Raw genomic sequence first — 23,680 nt, 5'->3', positions numbered from 1 at the left:
TAGGTCAACCTTCTAATAATTCTATGGGACAACGATGTGGGCATGCTGTGTGGGCTGTAGTGGTAATGGGAGGCCTTGAGCATGGGCCAAGCCTCCCCAAAACGTGTGAGAACATGTTGTGTGGGCTGCTGGAGGATGGGCAGAGGCCCCATGGTCTGCTAAGACATGGGCTATGCATGTGCAATGACAGTTACCAAGCAGTTCTTAGCTTTCTTGATGATTAGACCTGTTAGGATTTGTGCCCTTAAATCCTATTGTATGATGCTATGTATGATATTATGTATGACATTATGTATGACATGATGTATGACTTAATATTGTGTTTGATAAAATTATTTTATTATTATCCAAAATAATGGTAACATGAATATGGGACATTATCATATAGTCCATGAGATGCATTGTATGTGATTTATGTGAAAAGTCACAGAAGATGTAAATCACAAGTTCTTTGTAAACTCAGAATTAATAGTTCGTAGTCAGTGATGAAATTGGGCATTTCATCTGCGAAGACTATAACGTGTCAACTAAGATGATTTGTCTTGATCATGGAAGTGGAGACTTCTAGTTGATATGTTTTAAGAGTTAAAACATATTGAACAGGACCGCTGTGAGATTTATTATTCTCCTAATGACTGTCAAATGAATAATAAATCTCACGACTTCTATTTGCATGAACTCTTAATCCTGAGAGAATAATGGACCTGATCATGAAGTGTAGGTTGCTTTGATATATCAGGAGTGAGATCTAAAGTGACGGTCAAAACCTCAGTATGTTGGGCAGCCACATTTAGTGTTGATGGAACATATATTCTCAAGATGGAATTCATAGTCTCTTGATGGAGATATAAAATATTCCCTTGAGATAAGTTTAATGGTTCAGTTATTCAGAGAGTTAGGCCTAACCACTTTAGTAAGAAATTACTAAAGTATATATTTATGAAATTGGATTTCATAAATATATAATGAATAATTTTAAAGAATTAAACCGGGTACTCAAGGATAAGATGTAGTAATTTACAAAGTGACAGTCTATATTTATGACTTTGTGTTACTACGAATATTTTATGAAGGGGTTACGTGTATAATAAAGTCTTGGGATATAATTTATTAATAAGGCCTAGAGTGCAATTATATTTATATAGTGGTATTAAATATAATTAATGGTAACTTTGGACTTGTCAATAGTTGACGGAAAGGCCCAAGGCCCATTGGAGCTAGTGTCTTATTGGTCCATTTTGGTCCCACTCCAAGCCACACACTAAAGCCCAATTGGAAAGGCCCAATAGGCCAGCCCAATTAGATAATCAGTTAGTTATAAAGGAAGAAACATATAGAATTTTTATTAGAATAGATTAGAAAAGAAAAAGAAACAGTGTGTGAGAGAGTGTGAGACACACTTTCATTCTCCCTTGAAAACTGATTGAGAGACCACACATCTTGGGCGTAAAGTGGAATTGGAGTGAAGATTAAAAGTGTTCCCAAGTGCTACTAATCTTTGTTTTGAATTTTTCCACACCAAGGTACGCCATCTTGTTCTTAAATTCTGAAATTTACATTGTGCACGTTATCAATCATGAATGAAATAGACCCTAGTTCGTTGCTTCCGCTGTGGGTTTTGCATGAGATGCAAAACCAGAAATTTTCCTTCAAGACCTGTTGTGTAGGGGTTGGAAACGTGTAGAGCAGGCCAAAAAAGTATCAGTTGAAGGTGTCCTAAGTCAGAACATAAGTAGCAGATTGTCCAAAACCCAGACTATTACTAGGCAATAACTGCCATAACAGTTAATTCTATGTATTTGACCCTAAGGCTGTTGGGGGTGTCAACAGCAGATTGTATTTGACATTGGGAAAATTCTGTGTAATTCTCTAGGCTTGTAATAGAGTTTCCTTTGTACTTGAGGTTAAGTAATAAATATTGGGGGTGGCTTCCTTGTAAATATTGTGTGTGTTGTGTGTTTAAATGTTCCTATATAATCTGTTCTAAGTATTACAGCAGTGTGTGTGTGGTGTTGGCTGCGACTAAGTCAGGGACTTAGGGCCATCATAGGCAGAAAATTTGAGTGAAAAAATTGACCCGGTGACACTTTTAAAGGCTGAGATTGATAATTTAAAAAGTTCGCTAAAAATATTAACTCTTGGATCAATTTTTTTTTTATATATAAATTTTTTTTCTAACTGTTTGCCTTGTTAAAATTTGTGGGTGAGTTTTTCTCTTTTTTACCAATCACCCATTCGAGAATTGAAAATTTCTTACACTTCAATTGAAATAAGAGAAAGGAAAGGAATGAAAAGAAATATTTTGAATATTTATTTCATTCCTTTATTTGGGAATTTTAATAGAGTGAATGAAAATATCATTATATTGTTTGAGAGTTAAAATGGAAGAGAACGGAATGAATAACACTCATTCTTTCATTTTCCATTGAAACCTCAAAGTTTCATTTCTCCTCCAAGTTGAGAAAAATTAGAGAAAATGCAATTAGATTTAATTAAATTTATACTAAAACTCACAAAACACCCCAACATATTCAACACTTTATTTAAAAATAGGGGGATATAAATACTTTCATTCATTCTAATATTACTCCAAAAACAATTACATTTCATCCTTCTATTTTAAAGTATCCAAACAAAATTACTTGATTCTATTTTATTTATTTTTATAAACCCCCAAATAAAACCTTAAACATACATTTGACCCGCATCCATCCGAATCACCTCATAAATATATTCAAAACCGCCCATGACCTTTCGGGTCGGTTCGGACGTATCGGCTTATGCGGGTCGTGTATACTGGATCATCTGATCTTTGGGCGTTACCGTTAACAAAAAAAGAAAAAGGAACCACAAGAAGGAGAAGAAAAAGTGGTAGTGGAGAGTGGAGAGTAGAGAGAAGCAGCAAAAAGTAAAGTATAATGAACGCATGCATTTGTTGTTGTAGTATAACTCGGCCCTCACCTCTAAATCACGACCCCAATTATCCATGGTCTCTTCCACCTCCACCACCATCATCCAATTCAAACCCTTATCGCCCAAATTTCCCTCTCACGCTCAAAAACGATTCGAACTACCACCACCACAATCTCAATATTTCTTCTTCTTCTTCTTCTTCTGCGCGACTCATCGCTAGAAGTCTCCAGCAGCCAGGGCTTGGAGTTGGAGTCGTTTCCACTGATAGCAGTTTAGCTCTGAAAAGCCCAGTGATCGATGAGGAGGTAAAAGTACAAGTAGAAGTAGAAGTAGAAGAAGAAGAAGAGGTCCAGGGACCTGTAATCAATGGAGTTGCAGACACTAAATCCCAAACTCCGTCGGCGACTAAAACTAAAAAGAAGAAAGAGGAGGACGATGATGACAGTTTTGAGAATAGGTTTAAGCTACGAAACGGCAGGGAGGTTCGTTTCTTTTTAACCATCTCTTTTCTTTTGTATGGATATTTTTGCAAATGCAAGAGATGAATCTGGCCTTTTATTCATTTATTTATTTTTACCAACATTAATATTTGTTTCAATATAATGCTTTGTGACTCTTGCATTTTGGATTGGTTTGTTATCTTAGGAACTTGTGTGACCAATACAGAGGTTGTCTTGAGTTTTGATCTATTTGTGTACACTCTTTTTGATCTCTCTGAATTTATTCTTTGCTACTGTTGCTACCCATGGATGAAGGCTATCATTGAAATTTATCGCAATTGTTAAATTACCGATTCTCTCAAAAGCTTAAGCTATTGAGAAATGTTAAATTTAATCATTAATTTAATCATTGAACCACATAATTTGAACACTTCCCCTCACGTGTGGGCTCAAAATTCCTTAGGAAGAGTAGAGGAGACGCTAATTGAACTTAGGATCTCTTACTTTGATACCATGTTAAATTACCTATTCTCTCAAAAGCTTAAGCTTTTGGAAAATGGTAAATTAAATCATTTAACCACATAATTCTAACACCTACTGCCCATGGACATAGGCGATTGCTGAATCATATAAATTCTTGGTGTTATCTTGCATGTGATTGCACTTCCTCTTCTTTTCTTCTAGTTTTTCCCCCCTAATTTTTTGTTGGTGAGATCTTTCACAAGCCCATACTAGTGTTCACTGTCAGCCTTGTGCGGGAGGGCTTTCCAGAAACCCTTTCATGCAACTCATAGGGGTGGGATTGACCTTTTTAATGCATATTCAGTCGTACTGGCATGGCCCCACTGATTTGTTTTTTATCAGAGCATCAAGCAGCGCAGCCCGGTTCTACTTGACTAAGCCCCGTTTTCGTCCAAGGAGGGAATTTGCTTTACCCAACTCCCTTTCTGATAACAAGGCAGAAAGCCCCGACCCAACATTCATTAGTTTCAAATGAAGAGTGCCCTGCCCCAGCAAGCACCTACTCCTATCAAAATGAAAAGCGTGACTTTTCTAAACAAGCAAGAAAAGCCTTTTACTAGTATAGAGTAAAGGGCAAATATAGAGTAATAGTATAGAGTAATATTAATAATATGGACAAATATTTGTAGGCTAAATTAATAGTATAGAGTAATAATAGTGTAAACTTCTTTTGATTCAGTATTGGTGAATTCAAACTTGCTTATTTTAGCTTCTTTTCTTTGGTAAAAAGCTCTAGTTGAAGAGGAGTTATTTTTTAAAAGACAGGTAATTGGACTATTCATTTTTTCAGGTTTTTGAAGAAAAGGCCTACATTGTTGGTGTTGAGCGCAAAGGTGATATAGAGGATTCTTTTGGTGTAGAAGAATCGCTTAAGGAATTGGCTCAGTTGGCTGACACTGCTGGGGTTTTGGTTGTTGGTTCCACACATCAAAAGTGAGTTGTCCCTGATATGTCACTGGTTCTTCTTACCTAGGATATTTTTAGAACGTTTACATATCACAGGTCCATCCTAGTATTTTCTACTTGTGTAGTTAAATGATGTGTCAATTGGACCATGTTTGTCTTTGTTGAAGTACTATGGGATGAACCTACTTAGGTGTTTTATTGCATTGGAGAACCACCTATGATCAGCTTTTGGTACCAGGGGCAATGGTGACAAAACAATGATTAGGTGATAACCTTGGGAAACTAGGCAACAGACAACTGTTGCCTTTAGGATAAACCTCGGTAAAAGTTGGCAGTCCATGACACTTGGCAACTTTGACATATTGCTTTGGTGCTTTCATTATTTTGGCTTACCCAAAATTTCTCTTTCTGGAGAGTGTAGAAATTCGTTCATCCTCTACATTCAGTGATTGCTCATTTAATATGCAACTACGTTAAATAATACACAAGTTTGAGCATGTTGTCCTTTTGAAAATATAGTGCATGTCTTGTAAATATGTAGTGCATTTATGTTCACCTCCACAGGGCATTGTGAATTCATCTGATTTTCTTATACATTCTGCTAAACCTACTAAGCAAATACATAACTACGAAGGTAGATTTCTTGCATTCTGTCTCTATCTCTTATGTCCTTGTTAGGAATCAGCGGAGTAGAAAACAATGAGAAAGGAAAATATTGAAAGGAGAAAATTGATTTGAATGTTATACACTGACTGAGATTATATTGTAATAACCTTAAGCACTTGTTTTGGTTCTTTTCACCTAGGGAGCGATTGCTAGGCTTCAGACAGCATCAAACCCATTTCTTCCAACATATTCTATATGTTGCATAACCATGCTTGTATCTGTGCTTAGTGTCATATATTTTGTTTATAGCCGGTCCCAAGCCCAGGAAAGGAGGAGGGTTGCGGTCGGTCGACAGCTAGCGTAAAATTTAGTCACTTTTTTGTGAATCTATACGCTATAGATACTCGTTGTACATGTGACCAATCGTGACTAATCTGTTGAGGATTCATGGCTAACCCCAAAAAATTTGGGACTAAAGCTTTGTTGTTGTATTCAATATATCCCATATTTATTGGTTCTAAGCTTCTATCATTTTGTGCCTTTGTACAAACTTAGAACATAAATGTTCTGGCTTGTTTAACACACTCAATGTGAAGTTTAGGATTTTCTTTCAATGTTCTTTTGGTATTTAGCTGGACAGTTATAATTTTTGTATGCTTTTGAAATCATGACACATCAGCAAGCTATGTCCATGGAATCATATGTTATTCTTTATAAGGAATTCTTCAACTTTTGGCATCCTAGCTTCAATTGCTTAATCTACTACATGCTGCAGACTAGCTTCCCCGAACCCAAGGACATATATTGGTTCTGGCAAGGTTGCAGAGATAAAGAGTGCAATCCATGGACTTGGTGTTGAGACTGTAATATTCGATGATGAGCTTTCAGCTGGGTGAGATTCCCAACTTAATGGTTGTTGTGTCTAACGATATGCTTCCTGTTCAAATTGGTTTTCATAAATGACTTTATTTTATCTTTGCAACACTTGCTCTTCCCAGTTTTCTCGCACTCTTTTTTGCTCTTTTTTTTGTTTTTGTTTTTGTTTTTGTTTTCGTTATTATTATTTTTTGTTTACTACTATGAACCTGCCATGCCAGGATTCCTGCAATTGGAAGTTTCAGTTTTTAACTTTATTCTAGTTTTCTGTATTCAAGCTTTTATTTTGGGTCATATTAAGATTTCTGCTGTTTTGAACTTATTGTGTTTTGTATTTACATGCAAATGCAATTATATTTCTATATTTTTTTGCAGTTTTAAATAGCAAAAAACTGAAAAAGTTGGTTCTCAGATTATATCTAAGATCTTGGTTATGTTAAGTTTTGCCTTGCTGGAATTTACAAGGATTTGGAAAAAGGAAGAAAAAGGCTATAAGATGGCTTTTAGTGTTGTATGCCATGGAGTCAGTGTGAACCTAATATGTGCATTACATATTTTTAATGTTTAAATGTAAATTTCTTCTTCATTTAGATGGCATCATTATAGTCACCCCCCTTCATATAAAAAATGATTGTGATACAAAGATTATCTCTGTCCATGTTGTTGACAATGACATTGCATTATTTTGATTTTATCAAGCAGATACATAAATTCTTCATTATGCACAATTGAATCTTAAAATATGTTTTCATTTCACTGTTATAATTTTAGGCAATTACGCAATTTGGAGAAGGCTTTTGGAGGAGATGTTAGGGTTTGTGACCGTACTGCTCTCATCCTGGATATCTTTAACCAGCGGGCAGCAACACATGAAGCAGCTTTGCAGGCAAATTCATAATAATTCTTATAGTTAATTTGTGATATATTATTGGAAGACCCCAAATTCTTTTAGTGCTTTTGGTATAGTTTGAGGCCTTACCACCTACATGGGAGCAGATGTTCAAGTCTTCCAATGAGACTGAATTCCTCTTCAAGTCTTCCAATGGGACTGAATTCCTCTTCATCTACTAATGAATAGCAAAAGGAAGAAGATCTGTACAGTTCACACTGACAACTGAAACATCTTTCCAGGTTTCATTGGCACAAATGGAATACCAGTTACCTCGATTAACAAAAATGTGGACTCACCTTGAGCGACAAGCGGGAGGCAAGGTGAAGGGTATGGGTGAGAAGCAGATTGAAGTGGATAAGCGTATCTTACGTACTCAAGTGAGTGACCTTTCTTGACAGGTTTTAATAGAATATAAATGTTTCAAAATGATCAAGACGTATCTTTATGTGGTTCCCTTCTCACAACACTTATAGGTTAGCTTTTAATTTCTCTTAGCAGGAAAAAAAAAATTCTAATCATTGCAGTTGTCTCCTTCGGAAGCTTTTAAAAAAAAAATGCTTTTCTTATCTTTAGAAATTGAATTTGGTTGTAAACACATTCCTAATGCCAGATTGGAGTTCTCAAAAAAGAGCTTGAATCTGTTAGGAAACATCGAAAGCAGTACCGGAACCGGCGTACATCTGTACCTGTCCCAGTAGTTTCTTTGGTAAGTAGATACATGGCTTTCAAAGCAATTAGGGCGCTTGTTCGTTTCAGTTTATAATATAAGTAGACATGGATGACATTTTAGGTTGGGTACACAAATGCTGGAAAAAGTACACTTCTAAATCGATTGACTGGAGCTAATGTACTTGCTGAGGATCGGTTATTTGCTACCCTTGATCCAACTACAAGAAGGGTTCAGGTCAGTCAACATAATCAGAGAAGACTCTTGCCATATCATTTTTATGCAATCAGGATTACATTTTCAGGAAGGAGGTGGTCAAATTAGGGAAAAATATTATTTATAATTTAATATTTTAGGGTTATATGTGTAATAGATTTTTTTTTTGGTGGTGGGGGGGGGGGGTGATCAATATATTTTAACAAAAATTGTCATTGAATGTAACGAAAACTTGGAGCCTTTCAAGAAGTTTGGGGGGCCATGGCCCCAGAAATTCCAACATAGTATTACCCCTGTATGCAACTATGTAGTCAGAGATGATGGTTCTTTCCATGTGGCAGCAAGTAGTTTCAGTTTTTTAAACTTTTTCATTGATATGTTGCATATTTTTCTATTCTTCAATTGACAACAAAGTACTTTTTAGGACTTATAATTTAGATTCTGGACTTTATGTAATCGAACTGGGATCTTTGATTAGGATTCACTGTATAAATGTTGGGAGCTTGCAAATGAGTTTGAATAGCTTGACTTTCAGTGTGCAAGTACTATGTAGAATTATTTGAGATGCTTATGTTTTCTGCATTAGAAACTTACAGTTGCCGATGGTAACATTAGACATTTTCTCTGTCTTTCTGTCCAGATGAAGAATGGGAAGGAGTTTCTTCTCACAGATACTGTTGGTTTCATCCAAAAGTTACCAACTATGCTGGTGAGATCCTCCTCAATTTATTGATTATTCTACCACTATCATTTCTCTCTCATGTCTTATGTTGAGTGGCGGCTGGTACTCCTTATGTTTTGTCTTGAATCAAATTTAAATTTACATCATTACTAAAAAAGAGGTTTCAGAGAATTTTGATTATTAAATGGAGTGAAGCCCAACAAATCTTTTCTCTTCTCTCCAACAACAACTACTTCCTGCAGGTTGCAGCCTTCAGAGCTACATTGGAGGAGATAGCAGAGTCATCGCTTTTGGTACATGTGGTGGACATCAGGTAGAATATGGTAAATGTGTTGACAAGATATTGCTGGATAAAATTAGTCTTATAATACATTGCTATGAACCTCAGTCATCCTCTAGCAAAGCAACAGATAGAAGCTGTGGAGAAGGTTTTGTCAGAACTAGATGTGTCATCAATTCCAAAGTTGATGGTCTGGAATAAGGTAAAGAGGGAGTTACAAAAGTAATAAAGTGAAACAACTTTCTGTTTTTCCGCTTTGTATATGTGAATTTTCATAGTTATTGGGTTTTCTCTGTAGACCTTTCTTTAGTGCTGTTCTCTTGTCAAAATCCGAATGATGGCTTGTTTTCTGTTCCATCAACTTTTCTCATATCATGTTTTCTGGTTAAAATTTGTACTGATACCTATTTCAATAACATATGAGTAATGTTAGGGACACACCCATTTCCACACTCAAATACACACCCTGCTTGTGTATCAACCCTTGATTGGATTTCAGCATCTTCAAGTACATGTGAAAGTGCTGAAATCCAATCAAAAGTTGACAAACAAGCAGGGTGTGGGAAGGGATGTGTCCCTAGCATTACTCATTACATATTCTCTATTTTCTCTTTTATTTTACTATTATTAAATTGAGGTTATATTAGCAAGTAGACAAACAGCTTTCTCATATAAATTAATATTCATCTGCACACACTATTGTACTTCTTCTATGAAATCAAAAGTAATGATTTTGTGATCTATCAAATTTGTCATTTGTATCAATGCTGCTAAAAGCGTCAAGTGCACACAAGCGCAAAACCCTCATGGAACCTAAGCACAAACATGTGTCTGATTTTAAGTAAAGCACTCATTTTTTAAATATAACATATAATAACCTCTAATAAAAGATTCATAGTAAAAAAATCATTAACCAAAACAGTAATATATTTTTCCTTCTAGTTAAAATATATAGTGCAATTGCACAAAGTTTGTAAGTTCCGTAAGTTATAACTAAATTCTCAAAATTTTATGTAGTAAATTTGAAAACAATTATCAATGGACAATATGATAATAAGCTAATAAAAAAAAAAAAAACATTTTGTGTAATCCTCATGTGTTTTACAAAAACAGTTTACTGTGATAACTATGATCAAATGAAGTATATGGTTCAATCAAAATATATCCAAAGGGCAAAGACCAAAAAGCACAAGAATAGTAAATCATCCTTATTCATGTCTTTTGATATATATATATATATATATATATAATAAAACACCTTAAGCACGGTGTTTTTACTTTTTACAATATCAATGGTCCCATCATTTCCTTTGAGCAATTAATTTTAATGATTCATATATTTTTTAGCAAAAAAATAAAAAAGCATGCCTAGGCGTGCTTTGTTTTAAGCAAGCAGCTTTGAGCTTTAAGCACACTTTTTAGCAAAACTGATTTGTATGCATAATGTCTGTCCTTATAAGCCATTAAGTGCTTGCATATATAGTTTATGATTAATGTGAAGCTTGTAGGTGAGTTTCTTGATTTGCTATTTGATTGACTAGTCTTAAATTCCATTCTTTGCTACATGGGCTTAAATGTAATATTGATGGTAGCCTGACTTTCGCAGCTGCTTATGGCAGGTTGATAGGGTTAGCAATCCTCAAAAAATAAAGTTGGAAGCGGAGAAGAGAGAAGATGTTGTTTGCATATCTGCTATGAATGGCGAAGGGCTACATGAATTCTGCGATGTGGTTCAGGAAAAATTGAAGGTAGTGAATTGACAGCAGTATTTCTAGTTTCCTCAAAAGTCAAAAGTAGTTAGTTTTTCTTATTCCTGATAGTTGATACACAGAGTGGAGTCTGTGTTGTGCTTACAAAATTATAATTATAAAATTAAACAAATCCAATGCATGACAGGATTCTATGGTATGGGTGGAAGCTTTAATCCCATTCGACAAAGGAGAGCTCCTGAGTACCATTCATCAGGTTGGAATGGTAGAGAGAACTGTAAGTATTTGAGGGATCTTGAACTTATTTATTTTTGTGGTAGTTTTACCCCTTATCTGTCTTTGTTCCCTGTCTTACAAGTTTCCTGCTAATAATTCCATCGAATCTTAGTAACCCTCCCCCAACCTCGCTCCTATCATTCTCTCTCTTCATTTCTGCATTTAGCATTCTTGGATCCTCTAGTGTTATTTTGATTAAGTGACGGTCTGCAAGCTTTTTCACGTTTCTCATCTATAGTAATTTATGTAGTCATTTTTCCCTGCATCTCAAGGATCCTTCAGATAGCATCTTGACTTTGCTCTTCTAGCTTTTGAAGCAAAAAAAAGCAAAGGAAAAAAAGAAATTGTGTTTGCTAACAAATTGGGTTGTAATACTCTGAAAAAGTAAAACTACAATAAAGTCGCCTTTTGGCTTAAGCATAAAATTCTTGCTTTAAGAAGAAAGAGTTCCTTTATCCTTGTACCACTACTAACATCAGCAACTTATTGCCACTGCCTCATCCAACACTGAAACATGCAATGACGACTGCCATTTTTGTGGGGGCCAGGGTGAGGGGATGTTGCTTCAAATAGAGGACAATAGATACAATTAGGGACCTTGGTAGATTTAGGAAAGAAATTTTAGTTGTATGCACACTTGACTGAACAGTATAGTTAGGGCAAAATGAGCAATAAGTAATTGTTGGTTTTGTGTTCCAACTTCTATGGATGGATCAGCTATCCTCATATTTATTAACACAATATCATTTATTGTTATTACTTGTTATTTATAATTTTCCCCTTCAAATTTTGTAGGAATATAAAGAAAATGGGACATTAGTCAAGGCGTATGTTCCCCTGCGGTTTGCAAGGCTGCTCACACCGATGAGGCAACTGTTTATATCATAGCCTCCAGCATGTATATACTTCTTTACTTTTCCTGAACATTGATATCTTATATACTTCCATCTGAGGAGCAATAATAGTTTTGTTGTCGCAGAGGGAGAGAGAGTGAAGGAGAGTTTGAATTTAGTCTGTATAGCGGTTCTTGTATCATATTCCTATCTGTCAATAGATCTGTATGTAGAGTAGCTAGCATTTGTTTTCTTTTGTAAGTGCAAGAAACAAAACTAGCACAGTTCCAGTTTTTCCTGTTAATGGAGTTTATTTGGAAAATGAGTGTGAAATGTATTATATTATTTAATTATTTTTCTCCCCAAAAATGCGTTGGCAAGATAGAGAACCAAACAAAAGGTCATCCAGCAAAAGGTTAAACCATTCTTGACTCTTGATTGTAAGAATTCCAATTAGAGCGAAGTAATGTCTTTGAATTATTCTGGGTTAAAATGTGTTTTCATATGTACAGCTGTAAGTATTTGCTTCTTTGTTGTCAATTAGTACTCGTTTGTTTATCCTAAAGAAAGAGAGAGAGGAATATCAGTTCAAATAAAAAACCTAATATGGTGTTTGGTAACCATTTTAAGCAATAAAGGTTGGTGAAAGAAAGATTCCACAAGGGGCACAATAATGTAGAAGGCAGATCCATCCAAATTTGTCCTTGGGAGCAGGTAATACCAGAAACACTGTCAAAACCAAATCCCTCTCTCTCAGACACACATGAGTGACATAACTCTTGAGGTTTGCAATTAGACTTGGTCATCCCTTGGCATCTATATTAGGTGAGAGTATTTGGTAGGGAAAGTGGTTAATTCGATCTCTTGAGTTCTATATATATGCAAGCAAAGGCTAGGCAATCTCTAAAACGTGCAGCTATAATTTGAGTTATCAATGGAACTCTTCAAAGTTACTCTTAGTCTCATAGTAATAGCTTCCCTCTCAGCCACACTCTCCTCGGCTCACCCAGGCTTCAATTTTGGCTGGGGTGGTCATGGTGGAAGTAGTGGATGGTCTTTTAGCCTTTTCCCTGAATTTTATCAGTTCTCTTGTCCCCAAGCCAATGACATTGTCATGTCTGTGTTGGAGAGGGCTATTGCCAATGAGCCCAGGATGGCTGCTTCTTTGCTTAGGCTTCACTTCCATGACTGCTTTGTCCAGGTTATAGAATTTACTCCATTGGCTCCAAAAGCATAAAAATATAAAATATGAGCGATGCTAGGCATACAAACGTTTATTTTGCGTATTTTTGAGTGGTTAAATTGTTATTGGTGCAACATCGTTTTCTTCTGGTTCTCCCACTCACATCCAAAAAAAATTAAGAATATTTTTTTGTAATTAGATTTATTAATAAATATTATAGAAGAATGAAAGTTTTTTTTTTTTTTTTTTTTGGGTTTAAAGTATAACAAATCATTTAAAAGTTACAACCCTTTGTGTTTGTTATCACTTGCATAAAATGGTCCAACTATCTAATGTTGTAGGGTTGCGACGCCTCAGTATTATTGGATGATAGTGCCACAATAGTCAGTGAAAAGAATTCTGGGCCAAACAAAAATTCTCTTAGAGGTTTTGAAGTGATTGATGAGATCAAGGCCAAGTTGGAAGAAGCATGTCCTCAAATTGTCTCTTGTGCAGACATTCTCGCCCTTGCTGCTCGTGGCTCCACCATATTAGTAAGCTAAAGCCAAACTTCGTCCCTACTTTGTTTCCCTTTTTGTTTTATTTTATTTATTAATGTTGTTAATGTGACACCAATCATATTCATAGTCTCATTAATTTGTAAGTTTTTATAGAAAAATCGATAGTATTTAGCATTATTTTGTTTAAACATGTCTTTAGAAAAACTTTTTTTTTTATAGTAGAAACGATAGTAGACTTTATTATTTATACAGAATCATGTTATATAATGGGAAAGAGAAAAGAACGGCATTCTTCTAACCAAACAATAACCCTTATTTCTCTTTTGCAATACTAGCTAAGGTTAGAGAAGTTCGATTACATCGTAAAGGTATGCTAACAAAAAAAAAAAATAATAAATCAAAAGGTTTATCTTTACTAGAATAAGTTCTAATGGCCTTCTGAATTGGTACTCTTTAAGGAATTTTTTTTATCAACCAGTTTGCTAAGTTTATTGGGTGTGATGAAATAGAGCGGTGGACCGAATTGGGAGCTACCATTGGGAAGAAGGGACTCAAAGACAGCAAGCTTAACTACCTCAAACACTAATATTCCCCCACCAAACTCTACTCTCCAAAACCTTGTAACATTGTTCAAGCGTCAAGGACTTGATGAAGTTGATCTCGTTGCACTCTCAGGTAAATTTGGCCTTTTAAATGTAACACACTACAATCTATCATGATAAATTAACAATTGTCCCAAAAGCTTAATCATTGAACGATTAGTCAGCTTTCACATTTATTTTTATTGCTAAGTACACGTTGCCTATAATCACATTGCAGGGGGGCATACAATTGGTATGGCAAGGTGTGTGACATTCAAGCAAAGGCTGTACAACCAAAATGGAAACAATCAACCTGATCAGACTCTTGACAAGGGCTACTACTATAATTTGAAATCAGTTTGTCCTAAATCAGGTGGTGACAATAACATCTCTCCCTTGGACTTTGCCTCCCCAGCAAAATTCGACAACACATATTTCAGGCTCATCCTGTGGGGAAAAGGGCTCCTCACTTCAGATGAAGTGCTTTTCACAGGAAGTGCTGTGACTACTATGCAATTGGTTAAGAGATATGCTGAGGATGAGAGCCTATTCTTCGACCAGTTTGCCAAGTCTATGGTTAAGATGGGAAACATAAGCCCTCTCACTGGTTTTAAGGGTGAAGTTAGGAAGAACTGTCGCCGAGTTGATTGAGCAACTATCTACTTAAACAGTTAAACTGTTTGATTTATAATGCTTTTATGTAGCGTTGATTGACATCTAGTTCTGGTGAAGTTGTGTGATGTTTGATTATTGTTTGTAATGTAAGCGAGATCTTTTTAGTAGTACCACTTTTTTTAAGGAGATTTTTTTTGCATGTCCGCATATATATAACCTCTATATTAATCACTTTGTAAAGTAAATGCCTTCCAACTTATTTAATAAGGCTCCTCATCCCCACCCACCCTGTATCTAATTCCCGCAAGAAAAACAAAGACCATCTCAAAGAGAGAGAGAGAGAGAGAGCACTGAAGTGATATAAAGTACAGACACTCCTAGCCCTAAGGAACTCTCTTAGGCAAACCAAGACAAGAAAGAGAGACTCCTAAGTCCCAACCTAACGAGAAGAGAGCAAATAAGTTCGGGTCTGGACAATGTATTGGTAGAAATTACAAATATTATTTATAATTCATAAAATCCCATGTATCCTTCACATACTGTCATCACCAACAACTTAATTTGGAAAGTTCATTATATCCACTACTATCTGTTAAAAGTGTTGGTGTTTATTGCTAGAAATAGATTCAAGTTGCTTAGATCCATATATCTGAAGTGCAGTCACCACCAGGATATCTCATCTCATGGGCTAGGGAAGGACCATCAGGTTCAGCAGCAAAATCCACGAAAAAATTCGGGTTTATTTTCAGACCACCTTTCTCTGTATCAACATCAATCTGCAACATGTGAGATCCTTTCTCCACAAGATCAGGATAAAATTGACGATCCCATGTACTGAAGAGTGAGTTGGTGACATAGAGTCTCTTCCCATCTAAACTTAATTGGATCATTTGAGGCCCCCCTCTTAACTTATTTCCCTGAAAGGAAAATATGAAGTGAACAACATATTAAATTAAGGGAACTACATGGAGTAAAAGTACCGTCTTAGTTTGAGTGATTAAATAGTTTGTGCCAGACCAATGCACATAAACCACATAAACATAATTAAACTGGTGTACGCTAACATAAACAACATATTAAATTAAGGGAACTACATGGAGCAAAAGTACTGTCTTAGCATGAGTGATTAGTCCGTTTGGTAAGAGATTTCTAGTAACATTGTTCAAGTATTAGGGAAATACATGTGGGTTAAAAAGTGTTGTGGAACACTAACATGTAACATCAGAGATAGGAAGATGCTCAAAGAGTATTATTTTTCTACAGCCTATCAAACGAATGGCCTAGGCGTCTAGCTGAACTAGGCATATACCTATATGGGATAAAGGCACTCGTGATGAATATATAACAGGTCACTTATACGTTGTCTAGCCACTCACATATAGTGCATAGTGTTATCACATCAAGGTTTAGGTGGTCCATGTGCATCTATTACTAAATGATAATGATCGATGGTCACCAGATAATGAATAAAGCACCCAGTAGAATAATAATACATCTTTTTTTATAGAATCATGATGTAAATCAGAAGCAGAAAAAACCATACAGATTATCTGATGCATCTCTGTGTGAAATACTTCTAGTGCAGGAACTGTTTTAAGTTAACTGATATCTAAATTGCACATAAGCAGCATTCCCAACCAAGCCTATCTTGTTTGGGGAATTGTTACTAAAAGCACCCAATCAATCATCAATTAGGCAGCAATAAGCTATAGCTCAGAAAGAGTTTTAACTTTTACAATGGAGTTCATACAAACCTGGATCTCTGGAACATCAAATTGCCATGTTTTTCCATCTTCTCCCTCGGCCACTATTGGGCTTCCCTTTTGAATTAGTCCCCCAACCCATACCTGGCCTGTCAATACAGGATTCTTAGGGTCCTCAATGTTATACTGCCTCACATCCCCATGCAGCCAGTTCACAAAGTACAGAAAACGATCATCAAGAGAGATCAGAAAATCAGTTATAAGCCCAGGCATTTCTGGAAGAATCCAATTTTGCACCTTCAATGGCTTCACTGATATTGCAATCTGCAAATATCAATCAATGCCTCAAATAAAAAGACAATACAGAGCAAATTATAAGGAGAACACAATATGGCACACTAACATACAGACATATATAAATATCTTATGTGCATACCTCATGGCTCCAAGAGCCATCTTGGGTCTGAAAAAATCGCACCATGTTACTTGTCAAGGCACAACCAACAAACCCTGTATCTTTCGAAGGATCATGCAGGAACCTTATCTGCAAAAGGGTTACATTGAGACACAAATAGATCCAGACTTATTATTATTTGATTAAAAGAAAAAAATATAAATTAACAAATAATCATGTTGGCCATACTCTAGATGTAGGAAACCAGGCTGTAGATTGTCTATGCACTCACCTCCAAAGGTAAGAGCCCTGTACTGCCAAGATCCAATGTTTGTTTCAGTTCACCACCTGGCCAGCTGTACACATGCAGATGCCTCCCATAAAGACCATCAGAAACATGCTGAAGGTTGAAACCTTTAGTGAAAGCAGCAGGGGCACCCCATGAGGAGCTTATCATTGTCTTGTGTCGTGGTTGGTACCAGAAATCATAGCCAAAAAGTGGACTGTGCCCTGGTTTCTCCCACCTGGTAGATGTGAAGGAAGCTTTAAGGTTACATTGTAATCAAATCTACAGTAAACGTGCTCAATTTACTATGCCGGGAATTCAATCATGCTATTAAACTGTCACCATCTTCGTGAATCTTTAAATAGATTTCCAATATTACTTGTGTATTGTCAATCTTGTCTTTAAATTTGATATATTGTTTCCATTAATCAATATAACGAATTGCGCCAAAATTAAATACATAGATACGTGATTTTTAAAACTAGTTTGCTAACAGAAAAAGATTAGATTTATTTGTATGTCTCAGAACAGTACCTTCCTTTGACATTAAACTCAGAATCAAGAAGAAGAAAGCCGCTCCCTGCAGCATTTCCATCTTTATCACCAAGGCATGACACCAGTAAGTCTCCAGAAGCAAGGCAATGGGATGTGTGTGGATAAGCCAAACCAGTCTTCTGAACAATATCTTCAGGCTCAACAACTTTATGCAGTGATGGAGCCTTAGAATTGGTTTTTGTGTCAATCACATATATGCGACCAGATCTGAAAAGGCTTGACTTATTAAGGAATATATTACCAAAAGTTAATGCACCTCTTCAAATGATGAACCGTCAATACTAGTAATCATAGCTTCTGACAAAAAGAACAGAAACTATGAAAAGGCTACATTAGGCCTCTTACAGAAATGAAGTCATTATAAAATGCTTCCTCAGCATTTTAAAGGCATATATCCATCATACAGCACCGATCCATTGGAAGTAGAAGAAAACACAAAAAAGTACAATACCAGACAATTTTCTTTCTTTCTAAGGAGGCGGGGTGTTAATAATTCTCAAAAGTTAAAAATATCACATTACATTAAACCCTAAATTTGATCTTTTTGGTAAACACAAAAGACTCAATAGGAAACAGATTATCTCACGTGTGTTTCTTTTGTGGGGATATTCCAAAACATAAAATGCAACCAGTTATCACATCAAAAGTCAACCCCCCCCCCCCCCCCCCCAGGGCACAAATAATAATAATAATAAATATGAAGTATCAAACCTGAGCCATAATTTTCTAATCCACCTATACCGGTGAAGTTCAAGAGTTTGATACTGCTAGTGAAACTAAAGTAACGAACACTAGAGAACCAATAATAGGTTATTAAATAAAGAAATCATCGTGAGATTACTATGAAGTCATTAGCATACACCTATTAAGCAATGGAATTACCATCTTATTGGATGGTGAGTTTACTTTTTCTTTTTTCTTTTTTCTTTTTTTTAAAATATGAAATCAGTGAGCTGCAAACACCAGATCAAACCTAAGCACAAGTCAAGACAAGACATGCAATTAGACTGCTTGCCTAACTACAAAATCATTACCCATAATCTTACGTGTGTCTATCTTTTCAAACGCATCCACAACTACCACAGATAAAGTGGACTACAGACTGTTGAATTGTGAGTTCAAAATGTAATAGTTCATAATTTGAGTAATATTTCAATAACAAGAACCACATCTGCATTAATCAAATTTTCATTCACAACTGCATTTATAGAATCAATTTAGCAAGCATGAATCAGTTTCTAGACTGGTAATTTACCAGCATTTTCATAGCAAGTTCCAAATAAAGTAGCCTCTAAAGCTTGTGCTTACATTATTTTTCTACCTCTTTATGTTGGAGCACCTATCTACCCCTTTCATCAACAAATGGTCAATGCTTAACCAAACAATGCGTGTGTGCATGTATTTATGTATATACACATGAACCTACGTATGTATTTATGTATACAAAGATCATTGATGCAAAATAAAATAAACTCATACACCAGTGAAGGTAGGATCAGAAAGCGTCGATCTGCTGAGGGATCTCCATGGCAAGAGCTACATGCATTCCACCCTGAATGATGTAGTTCATCACCTAAATGAGGCACAGGCAGCCTGTGGATCACTTTTGAATAAGTAGGAGAGCTTGGGTCTATGTCCACTGTAGCCAAGTAATCAGGCTTCTCTCTTCCTGTTCCTGTATATACAATTAACCATTATATTATAACTTACTACATTATGCCCAACTAAGACAAACAATCCAAAATGGTTCCGTAACAGCAGAAAAGCAATAAGCTATAGATAGCAAAACAGCTCAAATCAACTAGTCCACGCATAGAAAAGGATTTTAAGTGGTAGAGTTCGGAGGCGAGGAACAAAAAGGAATAAAGCCTAGGGCACAACACATGTCTCAATTCTTCAAGGTTAAAAGCAACAGTATATATTGTGAAGATGGCAAAAACATATTAAGAAACTAATCTGGCCATATATAGCACTGCACAAAATAAATAATGAGATGCAAGAAACTGCTTCATTGAAATCCAAGAGTCTGCAGAACAGGAAAACAAAATCCTAAATTTTAAAATTTAGTTGAGGGCTGATTTTCAATAGGAATCATTTGCATTCCATATTATCTTATATTTGGTGCTAGTATCAGTTACAAATCATTTGGAAATAATAAGATTAGCAACCTAAAACCCATCACCATAAACTACAAAGATTCCCTAATTTGCCAATTGACCTTTCAGAAGTTAAGGAACCATAAAACTGTATAATAGAATAGAAGAAGAGAAACCAAGATCCTTGAAGCTCAATTGACACCTCTTGGTGTTTCCAACGGAGACGTCTAGGGTTCAAACCCCCCCTTTCCCACTATAACTATCAAATTTATCCAAAAAAAAAAAGATTAGAAGAAGAAGAAAAAAACTAAGTTTTATATCCAAATGGAGAAACCCAAATTTTTTTTAATTAATAATCACAATAAAGTGGAACATCAAAGTGAGGAAAAATGCACAAGTCAGGCACATATTGTGACACAGAAAAAATGGGGCGCTGCCCACTGGAGTACATTAAGTTTTGTACAATGCCACAAAGCATCCCTCTGCCATCAAAAACTTATAGGGCCGCCACTAAGGGTGATTTTTCTAAACGAAAAATTATCTAGACAATTTCTTTTTTCACAGAGTATCTGATTTATAACTGTTAATTCATTTGCCACCGTCATCCCACCATAGCAATTGAGTGGAAAATTTTAAGAAAATCAGAGAATGAAGTCATGCAAATATAAAAGTACTTAAAACAATAAAATATCAAAAGATATGAAAAATATATTCACTTAATCGGCGGAGTTAGCAGCATATTGTAATTATCTCTAAAAAAAAAATTCAAATCAATCAATCAATCAATATATATATATATATATATATATCATACCATTGATGGTTCAAAAGTTAGAGGAAGCTAAAAGGATCTACAAGCTATTGAGTTGTATAAATCATATGATTGTGTTAAGCATTAAATTAAAGCAAGTCCTTATTTCACTCATTTAACCAGACAAGGAAAGCCTATTATTTTTTTAAAGGCGGGGCTTCTTTGGTATGCAATGACTATCTCATGCATCCCGTATATATATCTCCATTAGACAGTGTGTGGGCAGTGGGCAAGGCGTTGGCCCTTCCACTAGGTCAACTAGGCCATTGCCTAAGGCCCCAAATAGGGCCCCAAAATTTTGGAAAAGAAGGGGCAGTAGAGGGAAAAAAAATAGTTTCAAATGAAACTCAAAAAATATAGTACATTCTTGTGACCAGAGAACAAAAAATTTGGTACACCCTGGTAAACATTGATACCTCAAAAAATTCTTTGGTCTAAACAAAATAAATTATCCTAAAAATAACATCCTTAGCAAATTAAAATAAAATACAAATCTGGTCTAAAAATTTAACCACAAAATAATAACAAATTAAAATCTCAAATCCCTAAAATTTACTCATATTACCGTTTCTTATATATAATAGATGAAGCAATTAGTTTGATTGAGAATAGGTTTGAACAATTTCAAATATATGAAGATATTTTGGGTTTTCTATTTAACCTCACAAAATTGAAATCCCTAATAGTTTGCAAAAATAGTCTTAATCTTGAATCTTTTCTCAAAAATTATGTTTATTATGATATTGATGGTTTAGATTTATTTTCAAAGTTAAAAGTTTTAAAAGAAACTTTACAAATAAAAGAATATACTCCAATTGACATACTAAATTATATAAAAATGTTAGATTCATTTCCAAATACATGCATTGCTTATAGAATGTTACTTACAATACCTGTTACAATTGCTTCTACAGAAAGAAAATTTTCAAAATTAAAATTAATAAAATTATATCTAAAATCGACAATGTCCAAAAAAGACTATATTATTGATTAAAAAAGAGATGTTAAAAGAATTTGAATATAAAAATTTAATTAGTCAATTTACACCTTAAAAAAAAGTAAAATAAATAAATTTTAATTAAAATATACATTATAATATAAAAATATTAATTTAATTAATACATAAATATAAAGAAGAGCCTATTTTAATTCTACCCCAAGGTCCCCAAATGTCATTGTCTAGAGCCAGACCTGGCAGTGGGCTTATCCAATTAAGAAGGCTTCACTACCTCATCATGACTCCTGCATCTACCTTCAATAAATCCTTCACTAACTTCAATTTCACTATACAAAACTACATATTCAAAAAAAAAAAAAATCTTCCTAAATTACAACTTTACTAAACATGAAACCATATTAACATAAGAATATGTTCATGTTTCGATCGGCCACAAATACTCTTGTCCCCCTCCTTTATATATATATATATCAGTTTTTTTTTTTTTTTAAACAGACCCAAAAGAAAATTCAATAATAACTGCAAATTCCCTGCGTATTTAAGTCGAATTGCTATGAAAAAGAAAAAAAAAATTAAAATAAAAAGTAGATGAAGATAGTATATGCATAGGTACCAGTGTAAACGCAAGTGACATAGATGAGAGCTTCTCTAGGACCAGACATGGCCTCCAGCGGAGTTGCGTACCCAGGTCCCCCCGTGTTGCAGCAAGCATCGTGCCCTTTATTCTCATTCCCCACCACTCCATGTTTCAACACACTCGCATCCGTAGCCATTTTTTTTTTGAAATAACAAGCAAGAAGATGAAAGAAAAGAGTACTCAGAGTCACATGTAAAAAAGAATCTCTCTCTCTCTCTCTCTCTCTCTCTCTCTCTCTGTGAGTCTTATAATTGACGAGCTCGCGATCAGTGACAGAAACAGAACCGCGATCAGACAGTCTCACTTGCTTTTTGTTAGTTTGTGGTGGTTTCTCTCTGTTTTCTCAGCTCACACTGCTCCGATTGCTCTGCTCTGTTTTGGTTTTTATGGGGTTTTTGAATTGAAAATTCTTTGCAGGAATTTATTATTTTTACAATTTACTATTTTAAAATTTTTAAGTTTTAGGTTAATTAATATGAAGTATTTTTGACAGTGAAAAAAACAATAAATACAGAAAAAACTGGGGCACAATGTCTTTGACGAGTCACTTCTATATATGGAATATATTATCTCATCTAGTGTTGGTCTTATTAGTCTTGTTTGTTTGTTTGTTTGTTTGTTAGGAGATGGAGATGGAGATGGACATGGTCACGGTTTTTGTCTTTGTACACTCCACTCTTATCTGATAATTAATGTCGTGCACTCAACTATTATCTGAAAATTAATGTCTAGGGGGGATGTATCAGGAATTTCCCTCCTCTCTTTTTAACAGCTCAGATTTCTCCCACGTGTTCGAGGTATGGCTCATTTCTGGAATCTTGGCCCTTTCTTTTTAACAACCATAACCCTTCGTTTCTTTAGACTGATCCCTCAATATATGGTAGTTTACTTTTTACATTTTAGTTTACATCACAAAGTAACGCTATCTCTCTCCCCTCTACCGAATTGACCTCCACAAGAATGTGGGTCCCATTCCAAGCCTATTACCAGACGTAGCAAATGGTCGGGTCGGGTTTGATTAATGGGGTTGCGGGTCAAAACAAGTTATTTTAAAGTTGGTTGGAATTAGGTCAAGTTAATCGAGTTGCGAATTGAGTCAGGTTTGTATTTTCACACGATTTTATTTATTTATGAAAACATGTGTTTGCCATTTGGAGGTTGAGCAACAAATCATATCATATCATATACTATACTGTATGATAAAAATTGAGTTTAAAAGTTATGATTGTGCCAACTGGCTACTTTCACTAATTAGTTAATAAATTTTATATTATTTTTTAGGATATATTTCTTCAAATTAAGGGATAATATTTAACAATTGTTTAATTTAGGTCAAACTTCATCATTTAAATTTTAATATTATTTAAACTAAAAGTCTATTATAAAAAATTCTAAACTTTAATTTCAAACAACAACTCACGTTCTTTCTTAAAAAAAAAAAAAAAATTGCATTTTGACTTATACCCCAACTAAAAGTCTATTGTCAATATTTTAAGAACAAATAATTAATAAATTAATTTTTAAAATTATTTTAAATGATATA

The 23,680-nt window shown here is 35.0% G+C and overlaps 3 protein-coding genes across 4 annotated transcripts; 2 read left to right on the top strand and 1 right to left on the bottom strand.

Annotated features, from left to right (window-relative positions):
• The first annotated feature begins 2,849 nt into the window (after positions 1-2,849).
• LOC142622299 (uncharacterized) lies at positions 2,850-12,140 on the top strand. 2 transcript variants are annotated; one of them, XM_075795749.1, is made up of 13 exons: positions 2,850-3,395; positions 4,666-4,808; positions 6,163-6,279; positions 7,035-7,149; positions 7,395-7,532; positions 7,766-7,861; positions 7,946-8,059; positions 8,679-8,747; positions 8,963-9,033; positions 9,109-9,202; positions 10,620-10,748; positions 10,897-10,986; positions 11,781-12,140. In XM_075795749.1, the coding sequence occupies exons 1-13, from the start codon at positions 2,919-2,921 to the stop codon at positions 11,871-11,873; spliced, it is 1,746 nt and encodes a 581-aa protein (XP_075651864.1). In that variant the 5' UTR covers positions 2,850-2,918; the 3' UTR covers positions 11,874-12,140. The 2 variants fall into 2 exon arrangements, with proteins under 2 accessions (XP_075651864.1, XP_075651865.1); XM_075795750.1 differs by lacking the exons at positions 10,897-10,986; positions 11,781-12,140 and having other exon boundaries at positions 10,607-10,666.
• Positions 12,141-12,740: 600 nt separating this feature from the next.
• Positions 12,741-14,855, top strand: LOC142622301 (peroxidase 9). Its single transcript, XM_075795752.1, has 4 exons — positions 12,741-13,019; positions 13,343-13,534; positions 14,011-14,176; positions 14,321-14,855. Exons 1-4 carry the CDS (start codon positions 12,753-12,755, stop codon positions 14,731-14,733), a joined length of 1,038 nt encoding a protein of 345 aa, XP_075651867.1. The 5' UTR covers positions 12,741-12,752; the 3' UTR covers positions 14,734-14,855.
• Positions 14,856-15,178: 323 nt separating this feature from the next.
• LOC142622300 (selenium-binding protein 1-like) lies at positions 15,179-22,780 on the bottom strand. Its single transcript, XM_075795751.1, has 7 exons — positions 22,114-22,780; positions 19,115-19,310; positions 17,615-17,842; positions 17,087-17,318; positions 16,837-16,944; positions 16,452-16,724; positions 15,179-15,614 (listed from the first exon to the last, which is right to left on the bottom strand). The coding sequence occupies exons 1-7, from the start codon at positions 22,271-22,273 to the stop codon at positions 15,333-15,335; spliced, it is 1,479 nt and encodes a 492-aa protein (XP_075651866.1). The 5' UTR covers positions 22,274-22,780; the 3' UTR covers positions 15,179-15,332.
• Between the last annotated feature and the right edge of the window lie 900 nt (positions 22,781-23,680).

This window comes from Castanea sativa, chromosome 1 (assembly GCF_040712315.1).
Source record: "Castanea sativa cultivar Marrone di Chiusa Pesio chromosome 1, ASM4071231v1".
In the NCBI taxonomy this organism is placed as follows: Eukaryota; Viridiplantae; Streptophyta; class Magnoliopsida; order Fagales; family Fagaceae; genus Castanea; species Castanea sativa.
Note: the sequence above shows the minus strand (reverse complement) of the source record. Positions and strands in the feature narration are given on the sequence as shown.

Bases quoted from the DNA above. Each gene is read 5' to 3' on its own strand.
- LOC142622300 (XM_075795751.1), bottom strand. From the start codon at position 22,273: ATGGCTACGGATGCGAGTGTGTTGAAACATGGAGTGGTGGGGAATGAG. The intron at 19,311-22,113 runs GTACCTATGCAT...TTGTATATACAG, and splicing joins TGTCACTTGCGTTTACACTG to GAACAGGAAGAGAGAAGCCT. The intron at 16,945-17,086 runs GTGAGTGCATAG...ACCCTTTTGCAG, and splicing joins CAGGGCTCTTACCTTTGGAG to ATAAGGTTCCTGCATGATCC.
- LOC142622299 (XM_075795749.1), top strand. From the start codon at position 2,919: ATGAACGCATGCATTTGTTGTTGTAGTATAACTCGGCCCTCACCTCTA. The intron at 7,862-7,945 runs GTAAGTAGATAC...ATGACATTTTAG, and splicing joins CTGTCCCAGTAGTTTCTTTG to GTTGGGTACACAAATGCTGG. The intron at 9,203-10,619 runs GTAAAGAGGGAG...TGCTTATGGCAG, and splicing joins AGTTGATGGTCTGGAATAAG to GTTGATAGGGTTAGCAATCC.
- LOC142622301 (XM_075795752.1), top strand. From the start codon at position 12,753: ATGGAACTCTTCAAAGTTACTCTTAGTCTCATAGTAATAGCTTCCCTC. The intron at 13,535-14,010 runs GTAAGCTAAAGC...GTGATGAAATAG, and splicing joins CTCGTGGCTCCACCATATTA to AGCGGTGGACCGAATTGGGA. The intron at 14,177-14,320 runs GTAAATTTGGCC...ATCACATTGCAG, and splicing joins TGATCTCGTTGCACTCTCAG to GGGGGCATACAATTGGTATG.